Source organism: Caloenas nicobarica, chromosome 13 (genome assembly GCF_036013445.1).
Source record: "Caloenas nicobarica isolate bCalNic1 chromosome 13, bCalNic1.hap1, whole genome shotgun sequence".
NCBI classification, from domain to species: Eukaryota; Metazoa; Chordata; class Aves; order Columbiformes; family Columbidae; genus Caloenas; species Caloenas nicobarica.
In genome coordinates this window covers 8631949-8655764 of record NC_088257.1, presented here as the reverse complement: position 1 = coordinate 8655764, position 23816 = coordinate 8631949, and the positions used below count along the sequence as shown (strand labels likewise).

At 45.8% G+C, this 23816-nt stretch overlaps 1 protein-coding gene across 1 annotated transcript in view; it reads right to left on the bottom strand.

Moving 5' to 3' along the window:
- Nucleotides 1-23816, bottom strand: part of COL23A1 (collagen type XXIII alpha 1 chain) — a 183642-nt gene that overhangs the window by 20842 nt on the left and 138984 nt on the right. The window contains exons 4-8 of the mRNA XM_065643918.1: nucleotides 23218-23225; nucleotides 19342-19368; nucleotides 3535-3561; nucleotides 1680-1706; nucleotides 963-989 (exon numbers count right to left, since the gene is read on the bottom strand). Coding sequence (XP_065499990.1) covers nucleotides 963-989; nucleotides 1680-1706; nucleotides 3535-3561; nucleotides 19342-19368; nucleotides 23218-23225 — 116 coding nt within the window. The remainder of the gene's footprint in view (nucleotides 1-962; nucleotides 990-1679; nucleotides 1707-3534; nucleotides 3562-19341; nucleotides 19369-23217; nucleotides 23226-23816) is intronic.

Genomic DNA, 23816 nt, shown 5'->3' with positions numbered 1-23816 from the left:
GCACTTAGACAAAGTGGAGACCTTACGCTGAGCCCGTCCTCAGCCACACAGGGCATAAATCTATTGGGGAAACTTCAAGGGCTCTCGGAGTGTGAGGGTGGCATTTCCAAAGGCACGCGGAGCAGTTGGGAGCTGCTTCAGAAAATGACACCAACTTCAAAAAGTGACTTAACAGCCTCCACGAGAAAAAAGAAAAATGACTCTGACGCATCTCTGCCTGGTTAACCACTGAGGTCCTGCCTACATTTCCTGCAACTGTATCTAAACCTACCAGCCGACTCCTGGGTACCAGCACTGAACCTGGCCTCTGCACAGGGCCCATATGCCAGCATCCCAATTCCAGCACATCCCACCACGGGGTTTCCAGCAGGTGCCTATAGCCCATAGCCAACTGCACCTCAGAAATACTGCAGACCTTGTGGTGAGCCGTCCCATCTCACCCACAACGTGGGAGACTTCGTGTTACTGCTGCCATCACCAAAACAGTTTTCCTTCATCATACAGTTACTTTAAACCCTTTCTTTTCCACCAAAGGCAGCCTGTGCTCCGAGATGGGTTGCTCAGCAAGAGGGGAAGAACTTTCCATCCTGCAGAACACCGTGCTGGGCCCTTCCTTGGGACACCAGATCTTACCACTGCATACTGGTGCTCTGATGCCAACAAATAAAGAGTACAGCTTCAAGAGAAACACTGAGTCTGTCTCTGACATTAGAAGAGGGAATTGGGGATGGAAAAGCCCAGCAAAAGTGAAACTCTTCATGAGGTACCCCGAGGTCTTCCACTCTTGTTTCCCCACGGTCAAGGTTAGGAAAACCACCACCACAAAGAGCTCCAATAGCAAAATGAAACATTTCCAGAACTGTTACCACACCTCAGTTTACAGAGACAAAGCTGCACGAAGCCTTGTTTTGTGCAGTAACCAAACCCAACGAGATCTTAGAATAAACCGTGTCACTACTTACCCTTGGGCCGACGTCCCCTGCTTCACCCTGCGTGTCAGGCAAAACAGCAAGGGTCAGTATTACAGTTCAAATTTCAGCCGTGAAGGACCAAGCACAGGGTCAGCCGGACATGAGAACGGCACACAAGGAAAGTGGCAGAAGTCCTATTAATGTATTCAAAACCAGCAAGGAGAAGGGCTGGAGACAATACAATAGGGAACGATTCTGCCCTGGCAGGCGATGAAACAGAGAATAAATCAGAAGTAGTAGATTGTTTCCAACTCTAAGGCTCTCCTAGCAACTGCTTATGTCCTACACATGCAAGGATTAACATCACTTTCAGTACAGTAATGACCTTCTTTGGCTACTCTGATTTCATGCGAGGATGTCACGCGAACACAGAGTGATGGAGCCCACAGCCTTGCTCTTGGAGGAGAGCAAGAAGAGAGTTGTATGCCCCTCTCCTAACCCTTAAGGGGTTACCAGGAACCCTGCAGCATGGATGAGCTTTAAGGCCATACTTATTCCTCCTACATCTTTGCAAATTCTTTCTGCCCTCCTGTTACCAGGGCTTATTCAAAAGCCACCCAAGAACCTGCTGTCATGTTTCCACATCCCAACAAAACCCAGTGGTAATGTCATGCTGACATATTGGGGTAACCTGAACATGAGAGAAGTACAGCAGGAGGCACACATACAGCTGCATCCTCAAAAGCCACACATTAATGCAGTCTTTACCTTTTCCCCTTTTGGTCCTGGTGGTCCCTGGAAATACATAAGAACAATCCGAATTAAGAAACAGCAGAATCGTCAATGCACACAGCATCCAAACCAAGGAGACAGCATTCATCAGTTCACAAGCCTAAGCCACACTTGCTATTATTTTAAGTTACACACTGCTTCACATGAGCAGCACGCTACCAAAAAGCACCAACAAGGTCCTGCCTGCTCTTACCCGGACAGAAGACCGGAGGAGGGCCGGGGCAGGGCAGGCAGCGTGACAGCTGCTCGCAAGCACGTGACTCTAAATCAATGCAAGAGATTTCTCGAAGTATTAAATCACTTCTAGAAAAACACATGCTCAGCATATCATTACAACAATTATACATCTGTTTGAAATAAACAGGGAGGATGGGCTGCTTTCTTTAGTCTATTTGCTGAAGATGTAAATCATCTTCCCTGCAAGCAGCTTTCTGTATGACAGGCAGGCAGAGACATGCTGCAGCCCCCAAAAAAACCCGCAGAGCCATGCTTTGATGTGTCTGCTCTGCGCCCTCCTTCCAGCACTGAAAAATTCTTGGGGTTCAGCCCAATTCACGGCGTTTGTCGAAGCAGGACCTGGTGGGGTGCAGCAGCGGGAAGTCCGCAAGAGAGGCTGACAGCGGCAGCACCTGCATCCCCACGCAGCATCCCTCCTGCTGTTAATTTGGCTCTAAGCAAGACTTCTGGCCCCTTGCTCTCATGGAAGAGACCATGAACAGTCTGGTCTCAGTTGGGACAGTCGGTAAGTTTGCTTTTTCGCTGAGATTTTCCCTGACTGTCACCCAGAGGTCGCGCTCCTGCCCGGTGCGCGCGCACACAACTCGCAGCCGTTTGCATCCACGTGCCTGCCGAGGGCAGCGGGTGCAGGACCGCGCTGCAGGGCTTTGCGCTGCTCTTCCATCACGGGGTTTTGCTAATTCAAAGCCAACCCCTGAGCACAGTGGTGTGAGCTGGTCTTCCAATTCCTTGGGATTTATTTTTCTTTTCTAATGCTTTATGTCTAGGTTTCTTTTCATTCGCATTTGTCATCTTCAGGGGCAGGATAAAAGCCCACCACAGCAATGTACACCTATAACAAACCACTTCCTAATTGGCTAGAAATAAGTATCCAGAATAACTTTTAGATTGCAAAGACTGAATGATTTTTACCTACTTGGAAAATCACAGTTGGTTTAGGACAAGAGCTTGAAAAGATTTCAAATGGTGCCCTCTAGTGAACGTGGTGGAATAGAGTGGGTTTTGGACAAAAATATAGAGCTGAGGCCTCCTATAGCAAACATCCAGCCGAAGGAATCAGAGCTGGCTAGTGTTCAGCTAGCGTAAAAATAAAAAAGTCCAAGTTTCTGTAAAATAAGTAAGAAAAGAGTGGAGCACCTGAGTACCTAAAGGGCTTCCCAGTAAAAATGAAGTCAAGCAAATGAACCCAGTTTGGGTACGATCATTTTTATGATACCACATTGTAGTGCCAGGAGCACACGACCAAGGTCACTGAAACTTTGCTTATTCCCAGGTGCTACTGGAGTTTATTTCACAAATTTGGTCTGCAGCCCATCTGCAAAGTCTCCACTAGCCGAGCTGGCACAGGATGGGGAGAAGCGGCAGAGATGGGCTGACAGCTAAAGAAAAGCTCAGCTCTAGCTGTGCCAGCCAGCTCTGGCTCAGAGTTCGAACTTGCACATGTTACAGACCACTGAATATTTTTCTAAATGCAATTTTATCTCCTAAACAGTTATATATGTAGTAACAGATGAGTAACGCTTGAGATTCTGCCTATTTATTGCAAAGCAGCATGAATAAAGACATGCTATGTTTGGCACTCAGTACTACTTACTGGTTTGCCATCCAAACCAAGAGGACCCTGAAAAGGGAAGGAAAAGACAATATTATTAAAAAAAATTAAAAGCAATTTACAAACATAGCAATATCAGCCATGCTCTGAAAGAGGTTCTGCTTGTATATAGTACAATCTTTGGCTATGTTACTTATATACTAATCCTTCATCCATGCGATCCAGCAGAAAGGTTTCACAGAAGTATAGTAAGAGGCATCAAACAATTCGCAGAGTATGAAGGAGCATGAGAGAAAGCAACAGGATTAGTGAGAGGGACAGGGTGACACTGCTCTGGCACAGCTCTTGGGACTCCTTGAGGTTTTTAAAGATTCTAAAAGAGCAGTAAAGCATGCAGAACTAACTTTGTACAGCCATAAAACGGATCCCGTGTAATGGCACTACCTCTGTTTCTGTCGCTATGGCTATGACTCAAATACTTTCTCTTTTGAAAGCAACAGAATGCATCAAACTGGACAAGGAATCTTAGCCTTTAAATGTATCCAGGCTAGACATGAGGAAGAAATTTCTTCCCCTAAGGGTGGTGAGAGCCTGGCCCTGGTTGCCCAGAGAGGTGGTGGATGAATCATCCCTGGAGACATCCCAGGCCAGGCTGGATGGGGCTCTGAGCAACCTGAGCTGGTGCAGACGTCCCTGCTCATGGCAGGGGGGGCACTGGGGGAGCTTTGAAGGTTCACTCTAACCCCAAATATTCTATGATTCTGTGCCTGATTTAGTTAAACTGAGCAGATCCCAGGAGTGATAAACATCTGAACCATTTGTTTTCTCAAAAGAACTTGCCGAAACTCTCCTGTTTTATCTAAGATGTGGGGATCAGCCACCACCCTCAGTCCACACTGGTAAGTCTCATTGCTGGGACGGGGTGTCTCGCTATTGAGGAAGGAAGGGCACATCTGCTCCTACGTGCTTTGCTCATCTGCAGTGATACAAAGCTGGAAGCACACTTGTATCTGCAGGACCGAGCACTTGGTTACCCCAGGTCCCCCCTTTCTAGGGTTGCTGCAGGAGTGCACGGTAAATCAGCATGATAAATAGTTATTTCCCCACCATTTCTAGCATGTAAGCCCTTAATTAACGTGAAACACTGAACATATTGGGCCACAGGAAACCTTGATTTTGAGAAAGGATACATGTGGGGAGAGGAAGATCTAAGGCCCACAAATATGGCCAAAGCTGCCCCTGCTGTCAGCTGGAGCACTTGGGGATGAAGAGATGCAGTTCAAAACCCAACAGTTGCAATAAATCCCAGAAGTGCATTTCCACCCATCCACAACCTGCCACCCAAGAACTTACAACCTTTCCTCATTTAAACCCAAAGAAGGCTCAGCCCTGCAAACTGTTCCTGAAGAGACACGGCATGATAGTTGCAAGTCCGCCAAGCCCTCGGACACCCACTTGCACCTCCAGATTTCCAACAGGCACTTATGTGCTTCGCTGGGCGAGGATCCACTCCGGAGGGAGCCGTGGGTGCTGCATCCCTGCCGCAAAGCCTGACCCAGCGCCGCAGCACGGCCGGCTGCTCCCAGCATCGCAAACCCAGCCCAGCCTTCCTCTCCTCACTGCCCGCTGCAAGTTCAAGGGCCACGCTTCCAAAACGGTACCTTGGGATCAGCACCCGCTCCCCCTCCTACATCTTGCCCTGCATGACCACACGCGTGCGGCACCCGCGCATCCTCCTGGCTCCTTCTGCAGACGTGCTGGGCTGAAACATCTTCCCACGTCACAGCCCTCTAAACCCGGAGGACCTACCAAAGCAAATGTAATCTGGACTATTGTATAACGCAATGATAAAGGGTCAAAGTTTTCTATATCTCTTAGGGAACCAATTAAAGTGAACTTTTTTTCAGTTCAGCTTAAATCTGTGATGGTGAAATTGAGCAAAAAAGAGAAAGGCGTGAGAGAAGCCGAAGGGCTGCATTAAAAATAGCATTCTTCCAGCTCACAGCTCTGGCCATCGGTAAGACATAAATCAGACTACAGAGACTGTGGTGATGTGGCTTGGAATACAAAACCCTGCTCTTAGAATATGGAACAACACAGTTCTGCTGGGAAAAAAGAGGTAAATCCAGGCTCCTGAATCCTGGATCTGTGTTGTACCCGTGCTGTAAGGACTAGGGGACCTGTACCAGAGATGTTCACCCGTAAATAAATGGGGATTCCTTTACACATGAGTTACCTGAAGTGGCCAAACATAGGTTATATTGTTCACATGATGTGTATTGTTTCTCATAAGGAATTACCAGTACACAACTGCTACATAGTGTTAATGGAAAATATAAATGCAAAGGCTTGCATTTTACAACCAAACTACTACTACTTCCCCTAACAGCCCCTCCACACTGTATCTCACCTCGATTCCTTACATTATAACACCTGGGAAAGGCATCTGGTCCACGGAGCTTCTCTCCTGAAATTATCATTATTTGAGATGGTTCACCTGAAGCTCCCAGTGCAGCTCTATGACTTCCAGAGGACAAGACTTGAGATCTGAGCAGAGAACTTGCAGCAATTCAACTTCTCAAAGAAGTCCCACAGATTTTTTTTTTTTTAAATTTACAATACCAATTCATCAGCTTCTAGCTATTCTTGTATCACTCCACAAAGGGACATCCAGAAGGAAAAACAATGGCCTATTCACAGGATGGATGTTTGAGGGAAAGCATTTAATGCTTGAGGGAAACAATATCCATTGGGCTTTCAAAGGGGCTCTTGGCCAGCCACGCTGCTGAATGGACAAGACTAACTCAGACTTTTAAATATTTTGTTAGTCTGGGCTGGATATTTAATTGACTCTGCTCTACCTGCCCAGCCAAGTGTCTGCGTGAGCAAAGGGTTTCCAAAAACAGCCAGAGGACTGAATGTGTAAAGTAGGAGACAGCGTCTGAAATCTGGGCTTACTGAAGTGATCGTCTGCAACTTTCAGGAGCATCCATGTGTTGAGATTATTATTGCCTTTTATTGGAACTCTGCTCCATGTCATTTCAAAGATGAAGGAATCTTTAGTTTATTTGACACCTAAGGAACAGGTAAACAACAAGCAATCCCCTGATCCCCAAGTCAAAACCCACCTCTATAGAAGTTATCATTTTGGGAGGACAAAAATCACTTCAATTTAAATGACTAGCATAAAGTGTAAGAAAAAGGTGATTTTTCTGGACACCCCATTACAGGGCTCAAGTAAGAGAAAGCATCGCAGTGGCTTCACGCTGTGCTTTTTTTTTTTTTCCCCAGGCATAAGTTTCACTCATGCCTTTGCCCGCACTCAATTACAAGCCTTTCGCTCTGAATCACACACATAGTGATTGCACTTTACGTAATTAAATGCTCACTACATCGAGAGGGGATGAACCTATGGTAAAGCTGATGCTTTAAGGTAGAGAAAAAAAAAAAAAATCACTCAACTTCCCCCTGAAACATGGTTTTGACCAAAACCATCACTGCAGCCCATCAATCCCAGGTGCTTTGAGGAAGACAACATTGATGTGGTCTCAGTCGACATCATTCGGTGGATGTCAAAGCCCAGTCCCAGCTGTAATCAACTCAGATCTCACTTTCTGACCATGCACCTCTGTTTGGTGCTGGGCCACATTTGAAGAGAGGAAACATTGCTAACAGTTCAATAAAGCAAATACATCCAGAACTTCTGGCTGGAACCCTCAGGTTGCCAGGGTGGGAGGAGGTGGGTTAGCAGGGAGAGCTGGCACCACGGGGCAGAGCTGGTGCTGGTAATTGCAATTACTCGCTTCAGCTGACCACTCACAAACAGTAATATAAGCACATGATGTTCCTGCGGGCATAATGACCCAAACCATGGTACATCCCCATTGCCATCGCCTGAGTGCGTGCAGGATATATATAATGATATATATTTTATGGTACACATTAACAGTATATTATTTAATGATATATATTTATACAATGATGCCGAGATGCAGACACAGGTCAGATAAGACCTTGGGGCTTGAGCAGAGGTTGTTACTCTGTCATGCACTCTTGCTGCACACCTTGGTTTGGCCATGCAACATTTCAGCTTCAGAGGAAGGGGCTACATTCAGATGGGTTTTAAAACAAATAATGATTTTTTTTTTTTCTTTCACAGTAGAAGCTCATAAATCTTAAGATATAGCACCAAAACGTCACCTCTCATTGTAAAAACGAGATTCACCCAATACTGAGATTAGCTGAAGCGTAGGGAACAGTTCTGAATTCACCAAAAAGGGAGGACTTGGAGCTTGCGAGCTCTGACTCACATGCAAAAGCTCTTCCGATAAATACTAAGCATTTCTCCTTTACATCCCTTACCTCTGCTCAAAACAGGCCCAGGTGCCAGCTTGGCTACCTGGCCCTCTGCCTTCCTCCTCCAGTGCCATTGCTGCTGGCAGAGATGGACTTGCTGTAGCAGCATTACAGGAATTTTAAGGGGGGAAAAATATCAGTGAAAACGAAGCCAGAGATTATTAAAAGGGCAATCCTGTGTTGGGAAATCTTCTCTCGTGGTTATTTTTAATGTTTCCTGCTCTGCCAAAAATTAGCACAGAGGTCGGAAGGAACCCTGCAGTCGAATTTTAACAAATTCAAAGAGCTGACTTCAATCTGTCTCTGTGGTTTCGAAAAATGGTAAAATCTCCCATTTGAAAAGGAGGAAGTGTCAGAACAAAAGAGCACGACAGTATTTTAGTAACTCTGGGAAGGAGGGGATTAGGCAGAGTGGTTTGCAGCTCAGCCAGGGAGACCAGGGACCATCCGTTCCTATCGGCTACGCTATAAATCTTCGCCAGCGGGACAGTGTCTGCTGGCGATGCGGGTCCTCAGCACATTTTTGCAGGAGAAGGCGGCTCTGGCCAAAGCTGTGGCCAAGCATGCCCTGCCAGACCCGTCACGAGGAAAGTGGAGAAAGGCGGCCAGGTTGCTGTGGCTCCACAGAGTCCTCAGCTGAAGGAGAAGGGGTGAAAAGGGACAGAGAAATGAAACGCGAGTCCTCTCAATGGCAGCTGAGAACAACTGGCACTAACTGCCAATGAACTGAGTGCCAGAGACACGCTCCGGGATGTCTCCTCATCCTTGTCCCCAATTACTGCTACTCCCTCTTCCCTCCCTAAAGCCCCCAGTGTGGAAGGACCAGAAGCCATTATAAAAACTCAAGTTTCTACCCCATCAAATACCATCTCTGCTATAGTCATCATTTGCCCTTCCAAATAACAGCATTTAAATATTATATCTGTGGAGAGCCAGACTTTACATACGAAATGGGTCATATGAGAATTTACGCTTGAAAAAAGCTGTTTCAGTATCGTCCAACAGAAATTCCCCCTTAGTCCATGACTGCACGCAAACCTAAAAACTACTTTTTCATTACTAGGTGATAGTATTTTCTTCATTTAAAAAAAAAAAAAAAAAAAAAAAATCAAATAGCTTCTACAGTTCTGTTACAAGCACAAAATAGCAATGTTGATGAGGTAGGACTATTTTTTAATGTTTGTAAGACTCATTGTTTCGAAAATAATTCCCATTTGTCATGTCACGCATCAGTGTATTTGCTTTAAAAACAGAAGCAAAGAATAACTGAAAAGCAGGAAACTTAACTAGCTTGGCTGCCCCTCAAGGGATATAGGTCTTTTAAACATATTTCTGGGTAAATCAATAAAACTTTTTTTTTTTTTTTTTCTTATTTTCAAAATCACTAAAAATAGCAAAACTCCAAAGCAAGCCCTGATAAATACCCTGTTGCCAGATTTAACGAGGAAACCATTTACACATGACATTCACTGAGGTCTCAGTTTTGGAAGAGTTAAGCTTTAAATACATCCAACCTCCGTGATTTAGCTAATACCTTTTTGCAAACACAAGCACCTCTGGCAGGGCAGGTCCCCCCAGGCCATAGGAGCAGGTATTTGGGGGGGGCTGCTATCACCCCCCAAAAATCAGCCTTGCTGGCACCTGCATCCTAACCATGGCTGGCAGCAAGGCACTGGGAGCACAGCTTGCTGCACACATCACCTGATTTATAGTCTTCTTCAAGAAGACTGAAAGATGTTATAGAAGTAAAAGATAAGCCAGACATGGGTATTTATTATGTTTAGCCATTAAGTTGTATTCCCGGATCAAAAACTACATTAAATGTCTGGCTTCACTGGCATATTTATCATGAGTAGCCGGTAAGAGAAATTACTATTACAGGTTGCTGCTCCCATTTGGGATAGCTCCATATTTAAAGCACAGCAAGAGGCACTTGTGTAAGAAAACATGTTGCACAGAATTTTCATTCGACTTCTCTTGATAGAGCAAACCTTACATAAGGTGTAGCATAAGAAGAAAGAGGGCTTTGAAACTCAGACACAGCCATTTCCACCTGTACGTGTGTACTGTCCCACATCTGGAGACAGCTGGACAAATTTTTGGGAGACAACTTGACTGCCACTAAGTTTTTAAGAGTTTAATGGCAAATCACGTTCTGGTTTGGTTCTCTCCTTCCTCTACTCCATTTGCTGCCACCGCCCTGCATGGCCTCAGAGCCAAGTTCTCCTTGTTCAGCGAGAAGACCCTATTTCATTTTACAGGGGAGGGCAACTAGGGGTTCCCCAAAATCCATCTCCCTGCAAACCACAGCCCTGTGTGTAACATCGAACCCTGGTTTTGGGGGGATCCCGGCAGGGCTGCTCTGGGCAGTGGGGTGAGATGAACCTCCCTCACTTGCACAGCCCCCCCTTGCTGTGGCCACACTCACACCTCTCCCAAATTTCTTTCCAAAAGGCCACCTGAGCGCACCCCAGGCATTGCTCACAGCACCTGGTGGGGCTCAGCATCATCAAACCCGCCAAAACTCCTCTGAAACCTTTCTTGGGGTGGGACTGCGTCCCACAGCCTGAGCTGAGAGCAATAAATCCCCCAACAGAGGTGTCAGGCAAATGATGCAGAGCAGCAGCCTGATAAGAGCCGAAACATGTGTTAACAAACCAACCAAAATAAAAAAAAAAAAAATCAAAATCTGTGCTGTATTCCAAAAAAAAATAAATCTGTCCTCAGACTGCTGGGCAGCCTCTGCCCATTCTTTGATGGAAACGGAGCAGAAAGCAGCAGCAATTTGCTAAAAACTTCACCCATAACGCAAACCAGACTGCGGGGCTCTGCAAGGGAGCAGCCACCTCGGAGGCTGGGTTGGTCTGTGCGGGGCAACCAGTGGCCGCACACAGGCACGAATAATTGCAAGAGTTTCTGAAATCCGTGGGAAACGAAACCAAAACAAAACAGAAAAACAAACAAACGAAAAAACCCAAACAACCAAGGCCTATCCCGAGAATGTTTTTTGGTGCAGCGCTGGCCCCAGCCCCAGGTTCAGCCCCTCCTTCACACGGCCAGCCTGGGCTCACCGGAGCCCTTTGCGTCCCAGCCGTCTTACCAGATATGCCAACTGCATTCATAAAGGCTTTGTTAAGGAAATAAGGGACCTTTTCTCCTCTTAAACAAGATGAGCCTTCTTCCATCTGTTTGCAGAGCTCCTTCCTTGTTTTGCTGGACATCTTCTCAAAGATGCTCAGGAAAAACGCCTGGAAGCAAATCTAGCGCTGACGGTGCAAAGGGGTGGAAAGGAAATGCTGGGCTGGAGCTGCATGGGACATCACTTGGGTTCGCGAGCAAGGTTACTTGGATGAAACCAAAAGAATTGCCACAACAGAGCCCGTTTGTTTGCTCCTTCTGATGCAAAGGGAAGGAGTTGCTGCAGCCAAGTGCCTCCATTCCCCGGCCAGCACCGCTCGGCAAGGAGCGCCCTGGCACGTCTTATCTGCTGCTCCGCATCATTTCAGAAGCAAGAGCTTGCTCATCTGTGCATCACATTGCATCAGTTTTCTTCCAAAACAACAAAGTGCTTTTATGGAAGAAAGAGTCCCCCGACTTCCCCCAAATTTCTGAGGCTTAAATGAGTTCCACGTGTTCTGTGCAACTGCCTGTTTCGAGCATTTGGTGCCAAATTGGGTTGTGGATATTTTTTGTTTAATGTTCAACTACGACAGAGAAGGCCTCTGTGGTGGGAATGCAATTTTGAAGTCGGCAAGCAATTGTTTTGGAGGAATATTGACATTTCAAGGAAACACTTCAGCCTCTTACTGCATTTATATTCTTCCCCCACCAGTGTCATCCCTAGTTGACAGCTGCTGTTTGGATTACCTCTCTTTTGTGGTTAACGAGCAAACTTCTTGGTTTTTCTCAGTTTTCCCCTGCCTACAAGCCAAGTCGTAGTACCATGTGGCTGTGCCCAAATGCACTGGAAATGGGAGATGCAGATCCACCCGCTGCACTTGCACCCAAAGCAGGGAACCAGAGAAAAAGCAGCATGAGAAGCCAAAAACCAATCCCCTGCTTCAACCAGGCTTTGGGTGGTGAAGGACCTTTTCCACCATCTATCCTCGCAGTCATCCTCATTGCCAAGCCTCCTCCTGCACAAGCCAGCTCAGGATAAGGCAGCCAACTGGGTCCGAGTCATCAACCCAAAAGCTGTGCATGTCCCGTTTCGGAAATCTGCCTGTGCGATTTGGGAAAAAAAAAATTCTGTTTGCCATTGTCATCGGTACCTTCACCAGACCCTCTCCTCTCCCCGGCCAGAAACACTGGAAGTGCAGAAGATAAACAAATGCATCTGCAATTCCTCTACTGGGTGGGATACCAGACAACTTTTTATTTTCCCTGTGGAAGAATTACCTCTAAATCAAAAGAAAAATAAACTGCTGCCAAGAAGAGCTGGTCTTCACAAAATCATTGTTGTCTCCACATCAGAGAGCCAGTAAATGGACATGGCAGGAAAATACACTGGATCTGCTTTCCCTGTTTAAATAGGCAAACATTTGCCCTCTAGGCAAGTAATTACGTGAACTGGCCACAAAACTGACATTAAAATAAAATAAAAAAGACTAGAACTACAAAGTTTGCCTTGTAAAATGAATATTTGTTACTTCTGTCGTTTGGGCTCTTACTGGGAGAAGTATGTGTGCAAATAACTTCATTCACAGGAGAAGGTCCTTGAAGCCCAGTTATTTATGAGCAAAGACACCAACAAGAACAAACACAGGACCAAACCCTAAATTACGTTTATGACCTTGATGAACCTAGGTGAGAAAACCAAATAGCCAGCTTACCAACAGAAGCCTTCATTTTGGGGATGGATAAAAATCACACGACACAGTATTTGAAAATATCTAAGTCTAGCAATGCCAGATGTTAAATACGATTTTTTAAAAAATTCTGTGCATGCACAACCAACAAAAACACCCATGCAAGAGACAGGCACTCCGTGCCTGTGCACGAGCTACCACCCAGGGTCTGGAAAGCATCCGCCTGCTGCGGAAAAACTCGAAAAGTCTGAGATTCACACGTTCTTTCCTGCAGCTCATGAGATCCGACCACGTAGCGTGGTCTCCCGTATCTCCCATGGGATTTCTGGCAGCGCTCCTGTAGAGTTAAACGTCTGCCTGTCGCCCTGGTTTGGGCACGGAGCGATCTGGAGCCAGGCACGGCTCCTTCTGCGACTCTCCCTGGGTGCACCCTGAGCGTGCCCAGGCAGGTCTTGCAGATAAATGCAGAGATGGAGACAACTCAGCAAGGCATCAGGCAGTCCAGTTCCATGTTACTTCTGCAGTTTTCCTGTAAGAGCAGTTTATTATTAATGTCACATCTGGTTTTCTGGTGTTGCTGTTTTCAAAAAGCCTGGCTAAGTGCACGTCTTGGAGCTTTCTGGTAAACTTTGAGGGACCGCAATGGGACAGAGGAACTGCCACCGGGAATGGGCTTGGGCACGTGTTCCTCATTCCCCACACATCAGCCTGTCTGCATTCATAATATGTTCATGGGTCACACACAGCTTGCGCAGACCGTCTCTTGCTAAGTTATTGACACTAACTGAAATTCTTAATTGCTAAGGGGAGAAAACCCCAAACTCTGTTGCTTATGGCCAAGGTCTAGAGCTGCTAGCAAAGTCACTGTCACAGTGCTCCACCGCACTGGGGTCCTGCAAGTCAAGGAACCAACTTCTCTTCTGCATATGCTCCTCCAACCCCTCTCCCAGATGTCAGCTCAGAAAAAAAACATTTGGCTTCACTTTATGTCTTCAAAATTAATTAAAAACAGAGTTTATCATCCTTACAAGTTGATTTTTGGCTATAGACATTCCAGCTGACTTCAGTGGATAACTCTGGATTTACAGCACTGTAGCCAAAGGAAGATATTAGCTCACTATGCAGAGCTCCCAAAATAAAGTTTCTGAAGACGCTGAGCTGCTTAGCTCCAACAGCTCCTTAGCGTGAGGTGGACTGTAAATACGTAAGACTAGCCTACGCAAGAGTATTTCTATTTTGACTGAGCAATTATTCCCCAAAAGGTCTGCCAGCACTGAGCAACGCCTGTGCTGTGTCTCTCGTTTACAGTGAGTCCATTAATTGATTATATTGCTGTAGTTACCTGTCATTAGAAAAGGATATTACTCAACAATTATTTTGAGTAAGGAGCCGCAATACTTCTACGCAGGCAGAACTTGAAGCCCTTTTCTCCTCACCTTCCCAAAGAGTCCCCACTGTTAAGAGAGATGGAGAGGACAATTCCTGAGCTCTTTCAGGCAACATGCAAGTGATTTACAAAATTCAGAAGGCAAACATGATACACTGGAGGAACAAAACAAGTAAGACTCTGCTCAACTAAAAATAGATTATATATTTTCCTTAGAATATTAGCAATAGGAGACAACTCTGTTTCATATCATACTTTTTTTTTTTTCTGCAGAGCCTCTTCCTTGTTCTGCTTTTTATTAATGAAGACACGCACATGAAGTAATTCCCCTCATCAACCAACTTCATTCTTTTGGTTTCTTCCCACTTGAAATGACAACTCTCCATTTGCGATGTCACGTAGTGGCATAGCAGAGACCAATTTTAGGGAGGGACAAGCAGCAGAGGCAGATGAAACTCTCAAGAAACAGAGACTTTGGCTTCAAAAGGCATCTCCGGTAGATGGGAAGAGGGAAGGGAATGGGTTGTGGTGAACCGCAAATGCAGCATCTCACTGGGAAAAAGGAGAAATATCATGTAGGAGGACAGCTGTGTATAAAAAGTATAAAATCATCCCAGTGCGAGGCAGGAGAAGGGATGGGGGCAAGGCTGCTAAAAGCATTGCCCAATCATTGCTTCTCCCTTCCATGTACGATTTGACTCCATTAAACAGCTACATAATGGGAAGACCTGCCTGCACCAAAAGGTCAGCTGAAAAGCCTACTCACAGTTTAGTTCTTCCATCTGCTCCTCATTTTCTCTTTTTTCCTCCTGCCCAGCTAACGCAAGCAGCCAAAAGCTCCACTGCACCAGCTGGTCCCTCTGCTCCCCTCCCAGCTTCACGAGGGCAAATGTCCCCGACACACTGACAGCACATCAAGCCAAGGAGAACCGCTCCTCACCTCAAAAAGCATGGCTTGGGACAAGTCCCAGGGGATCCCGGTCCCAGCGCTTGGTTCTACCCAACAAGAAACATATTTCCATCGTTGCGGCGGCTCGACATCTGCTTTTGCTCTGCTCCAGCATGCCCCCGCGCAAACCCGAGCTCAAACTTTGGGGCCGTGCTTTGGTTTGGGGATGGGCCAGGCCATCTTTTGGCAAAGGCTAAAGGTGTAATCCAAAATTTCCTTGTTAATCTGATCTAGAGACTGCTGTCATCTCTTCAGAAAAGCCAGCAAGGGGAAGCACCAGAGCAAAACAACACAATCAAACCAGCAGTGGCTGGTGGCAGGACTGCAGCAACACCCTCCCCAGCAGCAGGGAGACCTCAGCACGTGCTTGGACCTGCACAAAGCCCAGAATGAGGACAACCAGAGCTCCATCACCACAGCCCTGGCCACTGGGCAGGTCCCCGAGCAAGGGGCTGCAGACACAGCAATACCACCAGGCAGGACTAAACAAAGGTTGTTCAGTACCTTGCCTAGAAAACTATCATTTTCTCTGCTGAACCGCTCATTTTTCAGAATTTTTATCACTGTTTTTTCCTTAGAAACCACTGCATCTCTAATGAAGTTTAGTGCTACAGTTAGGCTGTGGTTAGACTTGATGACCTTGAGGGTCTCTTTCAACCTAAATGATTCTAGGAATCAATGGAGCCCAATAATCAATCTGTAACTACCAATTATTCTGGTATTTCTGTATAAAGGAATAATTTATCCTGTAGTTTTCAGTCCTCAATGCTGCTGGTTCACCCCAGGACACCACCCAGTACACACCTGTGTGTTCCCCCAGCCCACCAGCACCACCACGAAGAGCCAGAGGAATGTCGTGATGTCCTGCAAAAAGGTCCACACAGATGTCGGATGAGAAAAGCAACCTGCCAGGTCTCCTCCATCTTCAGTGTAAAGCACTCTGCTTCCCCCCAGAAGCTGTTTTAGGTAATTTTCTCTAAAAAGGAACTTCAAGATCAGTATTTTGGCATCAAAAAGAGTAAAAGGCTCCCCATTCCCTGGTGCTGTCATTTGTGTTCTTGCAAGCTCAGGAGGTGCAAGGCAGGTTCACAGACTAAGGTTTGCACCCCAAAACTAAGGAGCTTACGATGATTGCTGCCACTATTACTATGTGCAAATTACACAGCCAAGATAAGAAAAAAAAAGATTCCAGATATTTTGGACACTAAATAGATCTTCTGCCTTTCTCTACCATCAGCTTCCCATGTCTGTCAGAAAATGCCCTAAATGAATTAGATAATCAGCTGGGGGGTGGGGTTGGGTGTCAAAAACATCTTAAAAGCCTCCCCAGCATTGTGATTAAAAAAGAAACAGGAAATCTCAGCCAGAACAATCTTCGGGCATCCTCTGATGCAGGTGACACAGCAATGGCATGTGTATGGCAGCGTGAGTTCGTGCCTCACCATGGATATCAAAAAGGCTCTTTCTCCCTTAACCTGCCTTTGATATCAGAAGTTCACATTAAACTAATTATCTGCAGAGTCTTTGTCCTTCTGTCAAATTTGGCTGAAATGGGCTGAGTTGAAAAGTTACTGGGGAAAGAGAGAAGACAGACCCATGCAGCCCTCAGCCCATAGGAACCTGTGCTGAAATCAGGCTGAGGTATACGCGGTGATCCGTGTCCAGTGGGATGTCAAAACCAAGTCAAAAAAGACTGGAAAAGCAACAAACCCCAACATTCTTCATAGCTGTTATGGTAACACTACTATGATATACCAGAGGCCTAAAAATAGAAACTAAATCCTCTCTGGGGCTTAAAAAATAATAATGAACCTACAGAACTTCATAAAAAAGAAACTGTTTCTGCTGTAAAGTTTTATTGTAGGGCAGAAACCCCTCCCCTTAGGATGTTAACTATCAAAATATCGAAAGCACCTTACACAAGCTGTTCTCTCTTTGGGGCCTGTCTCCAGAGCTCTGCCTCACTTCACCCCTTAAAAGCCTCTCTTGCTCGCAGCTCAGTTATACACCAGCAACTGACAAACTCAAAGCACCGCTAGTGAGGAAATGCACGTGTTACTGCACCTATTTCTGACACCAAACACCATTTAATATCCACTTGCTATAATACTTCTGCATTTGCACCACATCCACCTCTGGAAACAGCTGAAAGTTTATTTCATTATCGTGAAGGGAACTAAATAATTAAATAGATTTGACTACGCAACTGGATGCAATAAAGTGTGTTCATATGTTTCTGCTGAATAAAACATTCAGGCTGGCTTTATGTTTAGTTTCCTCCTTCTTCAGATGGACAAATTTCTTTGGAAATGCAATTATTGTCACCTCCTTATTAGATAAAGCTAACGAGTGTAGTCACAGCTGTGTGGATGCAGTAATTCAAGTGTTTGCTGGCTGTGGCTCAGCCAGTTTTACAAAGTCAGGAATAAGATCAGCCACACAGCTTGCCTGGACTGCAGGTCCTGGGGAGAAGGAGGAAAAACCTTTTGGTGACACTAATGCCATTTTCCCAGGGCAGATGTGGCAGCAGAGCTGGAGGTCACTGCCAGACCTTGACCCCATCCAAGAGAGCCAGAGCAACAACAAAATCCCTTGCCAGGAGCTGGGATGAGCATGGTGCTGGGGCTGCCCACCAGGACAGGCTGTGGGTGATGCTCTGTCCTAAGGAAAAGTCACTATTTCCTCCCAGTGTCCCTGTTTTTCCGAGCTCTGCAATTAAACCACATGCACGAGCTTTGCCAGAATGTGACCAACACAGAAAAGATGGGGGCAAACCATCCAGGGGCACTGCTAATCCAGAAATGGTTAGCATCATCCTGCAAGAGCAGAAAGCCACCCTAAAACTACCTTTAAAGAGTACAAATAGAGCCAAGTCTCCCATCTTAATTTCTAATAAATTCAGCTCTTAATTTCCAACAAGCCACTCGTGCATCGGTATAACCGTCTTGCTCGGGCAGCTCAGCCCCTCTGGCTGGGGCTGGTGGCGGCTCCCGCTGCGGCCAGTACCGCCGGAGGGAGACAAACCACCGTCCTTCCCCTGGAAATCAGCCGCCCTCTGTTTGCTCGCAGGCTTCCCCAGCCTTCCCTCATCCTAAACTTAATTTATCCAAATCAATTGGTGGAGCTCCGAGTGCTTTCATGTTAGGGATGCAACGGCAGCATAGGCTGGTTCTGCAAAATTAATCCCATCTTGCACCTTTCCCCTTCAGGGGCCGGTGCCGCTGGGGAAATGCTGCTGTCTTTCCCAGGGAGGCTTACAGGGGTTCAGGGGAAATGGAAACTGAAAACAGCTCTCTATTTCCCTCCCAATCCATCACACGCAGAAAACTCAATAGACGTTTCTGTGGTTTATGGGAGGTCAGAGGGAGTGGGGCCAGGACTTGAGGTGGCAGAGTCAAGGAGTTTTCCTAATTCACTCCTTTAGGAAAAAAAAAAAAAGAGTATCGACCACAGGAAGGAGAAGTCTAACTACTTTTCTTTACCTTATAAATGGAACAGCAAGACAAACAGCCAAGAAGCCCCTTCCAGAGCATCAGGCAGTGCAGGACTCGCTGCACCCATTCAAAAAGCAGGAGCAGGGCTGGAAATGTGCTGTGAACACGGAGAATCTACATAGAGATTTCTACCAACCCATTACACTGAGTGCATACATGGGAGTTACTACTCCCCGACGAGCCATCGAGCCCCTCGGAGCCGGAGCGCCGCGGCCATCCGAGTGCATCAATGTGGATTTGGGGAGCCAGCCCGCAGGCTGCAGTTTGGATGTGGCCAGAACAAGGTCTCCCTTCTCCTGCAGAAAGAGGCTCAGAGCCTTTAACAGCCCCAAACTACCAGCTTTATTTTTCTCCCTAACACAGAGACATGTCAGTGGTGGCCATGGGCATAGGAAGGGCAGTACATCCCAAATCACCCTTCTGAGCCTCTGCAAAATCCTTCCTTGCCAACAGGTTCAGCAGGACACCTCTGCTCCCACGGAAAAAGTTTGGAGATGGGTGAATGAGGATGTGAAGCTCTTTCACCAATGTCCCCCAAATTTGGGCACCTACAGCTGTGAATGGGACAAACTCCAAACTTTGCACTCCAGTGAACTCTTCGGCAAGAGTGTGAATAATACCATGAAAAGGCTCACGTACTTCACCCCATAAACATTAATGGAGAATATAATATTCCACAGGCTCCTAAGTTTTAGGGCTAAATCCCTCAAAAGCTATCACTGATGAAGAGGGAGGAAAGAAGAAAACAAAAAGAGACCAAGACAGGCAAAGAAAATCAAGTGTCATGGAAAAGTCAGAGAGGACCATGGAGTGCAGATTGGAAGAGAATAAAAATAAAAGGAATAGCAGAGTTACCGGGTAACCATCGCGTCCTGACTGCCCCTGTGAGGCAAGTGAGATAAAAATCAGTCAGTGCACCCATAGCAGTGTGACAACACATAGCAGCAGGCAGGAGACGGGGCCATCGGCTCCCCAGCCAGCCCCGGGACTAAACTCTCTCCAGAGAAACCTCTCGAGGCACTTTTCCTATCAGAAATGTCACACCTGTGGCACATTTTTCCCAAATTTTGATCTGATGCTTCCCCCTTTAGCTACTTACCAAAGCTTTTGCCAACCCGCGCCCACCCCTGCTGCCTGCGCTCAGTCCCTGCCGGCCCTGAAGCCACGGATGTGCGGGATACACGCCAGATCCTGGCCGTAAGACCCTCCAGGATGCGGGTACCGAGAGGTACTGGAGCTCCCGGGCAGCGGGGAGAGGCCGGGGAGGCTGCGGCGCTGCCAAGCCAGCGGCTGGGACAGCCCATCGACCCAGCAGCAATCACAGCTTCCAACTATTCCAGCAATGGATTGAATGAAGGTTTCCCGCTCTTAGATCCATTAATTTCCTTGCAGGATGCAGCTCTCTCAGTTCACCTCTAAGCTTTGCGTTAGTTTGCAATGAAGCAGAAAAAAAGCTGATGCTGTGGTGCAAGACCCTACCTAAGCTGCTAGTAACACCTGCGAGATCAGCGGAATAAAACACAACCCATTCAGGATATTTCACCTTTTCTGCTCTCCTCAGGGGGGTTCCCAAAGGTGTTTACAGCTCGAGCTGCCGTTAAATGTGCCGTGAGCTACAGCAGAGGAGCCTGCTGCAAGCCAGATTCCCTGGGAAGGAGCTGTTAAGTATTAGCTGGTAGACAAGTAGGCAGTAAAGCGTGTATCTGGTACAGCAATGTCATCTGCTACCATAAACATAGGTTATGTCAGCATGCTGCGGATATACAGATTCATACACTTCTTACAGCATGAAATAGCTCTGGCAGCCTCCTTCATCCCACGGACAGGGGTTCTCCCTTCTTGCTAAGTGCCCCTGTAGCTTTTAATGCCTCCTGCAGCACTATTGATTCACCCAGAAACAACACCGACTTCAACAACCACCTATTGAACAAATTACAGTCTCGGGATAAAGTGTACAGTGAGATTTTTATGGAGACGTATGGCACTGGAGCACACACAGATAAATAGGAAACACTTGCTAACTCCCAGTCTGCACTCGCTGGTGAGTTCCCCAGCCAGCATGTTAATACATAAAGTGTTTGTTAATATCTGGGACTGTAAATGTTTAATTACAGTCTGTGGTAAGTCTATCCTTCAATTGTAGAAATTTCCTACCCAGCATGTGATTTTAATACCCTCCGAAACAGAGGTTTTATAGCACATCTGAGCAGAATACCCCTTACGCACAGACAGGATGATCAATCATCCAACAGCCACAAATCCTGTACCACAAATTCTAATAATTTCATATACACAACTAGCTTATGACAGCCAAAAAATAAAATACCAGAACAACTGCTACTAGGGAACAAGAGAATTGAGGATACAGTTTTAGCAGAGTGCAATGCTGTACATGTAAGATGTAATCGATTCCTTATGGCCAAAATCAAGAAACAGAAGAAACTAATAGAGTTAAATACAGTACTGTTGAAATAAAATAATATTGTGGTTCTGTGGGTTCTAGGACTTTTATTATATACTATGTTTAAACAAGTCTCTGGCAAATGTTGCTTATGCTAAAAATGCAGGATTTTTTTTTTTTTTTTTAAAAACAACGAACCAAACCAGGAGTTGTCTTTTAAAGAAGGGCAAGGAGAAAGGGGAAAAAAAAAAAAGAAAAAAGTGCCTTGTTTGTGTTAAATCTCCCCTGTGCTCCGTTTGCAATTCAATAGTGCCGTGGGAACCAGGAAATGAAACCAACTAGAGACAAAGAAAAATTAATAGTGCACCATATGTTGCCTGTGCCAAATCGCATACAATAAAAGTGAACAGACAGCACACGTGAGGAAGCGTAACCCAGCCAGCTGCGTGTGGGCTGATAACAGGCTCTGAGCTGGAGCAGAGCTGAAACTGTTAAATAAATACATTTTAAATCAGCCAAAACATTTAAATCAAGAGGAACATGCCCCTTAAAAGATGCATATATGGAGTTTCAAGTAGGCAGTATCCTCTTCATTTGTAACCTGCCATTGAGCGAGATTTTTTTTTTTTTAATTATTAAGCCAAATTGCAAGAATTTCAGAGAGGAAAAAAAAAAAAAAAAATCACTAGGCAGAAGCCCTGTGGGGACCAGCTGTAGCACCCAAAAGGGCTCCCCAGCCACAGCAGATCTCCCCACAACCTTGGGATCTTGCCCCATGACGTGACCGTGATGCAGGATTTGGTGACGCCAGCGAATGGCCGACTTGCCGCGGAGTAGCATCCAGGTCTGGGCCAGGCACGTGGGGATTCACCTCCCGACGGTGCTCCCACAACCAGTGCCCCAGTCACTAATACTTCAAAACCCCATGGAGTCACTTCTATTGTGTGGGTTGGAGAGGCTGCATTGCAGTTTTTAATTAGAGAATATTTACAGGAAAATTAATTCATTGACAGACTACATTTATGAACAAAAACTAACAAGGAAAACTCATTTGTTTGCATTTCTTGAGACAGTCTCTTAGATTTATTGCTAATTCTGGCACAACTTCTAGAGCAAAAGTGTTCAGATTTCCTCTAAGAATGGCTAATCCAAAAATGTTAACATCTTAAATTTTCTGATTTGCTCCTTCAAAACACGGCCAAATAGTAATTTTGCTTAAACCAGTCTTAAGTCTTTATATAAAGAAATGAACTTGAAATAGAAGCACATATTCAAAAGGTTGAAAGCCATTAACTAAAAAACAGGCAGCGCTGTTGATCCCAGGAGAACCAAAGCCACGGCACTAGGACAGCCCCCACGCCCCACGTGCACTTCCTTATCACCCTTTAGCTTCCAAACAGATTTACAGAACTGGAAAATAATTAATCCACTAACAGTTAGCAAATTTATTTTTCCTGAAACAACCCCTTTTCAACCCAATGATGCTCTGTAGGAAGAGAACAATGTGAAGAAGCGTCTCAGTGCAACGATGGAAAAGGAAACACGTGGCTGCAAACAGCTCATGCCTCTCCTCCTCCAACTTTGGGGGATGAAAGGTAGAAATAAACAGAAGCACCTAATGCCCATAATTTCTTTTAACAATCCCTTAGCAACTTGGAAAGCACAAATGAAATGCTGTATTCTCGCTCCAAAACCAGAAGCAGAACACCAGATTTGGACGCGGTGGTGGCACAGCCAGAGGCATGTGCGAACGTTTGGAAGGAGGAGTTGACACATTTTCAACTATTACCCCTTCAAACAACAAATTCCCCATAAATTTTCTGTTTGCATTGGTAGGAATGCTAATTATTCTCCCCAAGACTTCAAAGAGAGAAGAAAGCAAGCTATGGCTTTCCCTCTATCCCTCCTGGTGAAGCTACCAAAACCATATTAAATGATGGAAACACAACAGATAAGAAAAGCAAGACAGAGCTTTAGAACCAATAAACCCACTAATGTAAAAATATTAGTACGACACTCTTTCTGCCAAATGAAAGTGGACTAAAAGTACTCTGTAAAAGGAAAACTCTATTTTACTTATTATTTTCTGGGTTTAAAATTACTGGAAGTCCCTCAGGGCAGCAAGTTAAACATTTTAAAAGGTTTTTTTTCCCTCCTCTCTATTTGTCTACAATTGTGGAAAAAATACAGCAGCATCTGGTACCAATTTTGCTCCCAGACACACCTCTACCAAAAAATGCTGTGCTTTTGCAATGACACCGAAAGGCAGCGGAAGGGGGAAGGGGAAGCCTTAACTTTGTTGATCCAACAGTAAAATCCACGATACTTACTGCAGGTCCTGGAAAACAAAAGAAAAACAAAGGGAAAAAAAAAGTCACTTCATCACAAAGTATAATTTGATAAAACAGCACATAGCAAGAACCAAAATCAGAACAACTAGTTACTTTTCAGTTCAGTTCCAATGGGATAACTTTCCAGATACACTTCACACCATCCACATCCTCCCATTTTGGGACCACCTCACCCACGCTGTGGCATGGCAGCACTTACATGGGGTATAAACCCATTTTTTCTGATCTTTTCCCCAGTGTGACTCTGTTCCCTCTCCCCCATGAGACCTCGGGCACATCACAAGGAATCACCCATGTTCAGGGCTTGGACCATCATGCCCAGCCGCAGAGCATCCCCAGCACAAAGCAGACAGAGACAGATGGAATCCTATGAGCAAAAAGTGCATTTTCACCACCGAGCTTCTTTTCGTTCGTGTTATAAAAGAGGAGCTGGAGATGTGCTTGCAAAAGCCAAAGGAGCGGAGGAGTGTCGGGGGCACCAGGCAAGGATCTTGCTACAGCTGCCATAGATCCCAAACATTGCTGTCATTTGGTCCCCATCCCTCTCTGACCTCAAAACATGTCACACAACCCCATGG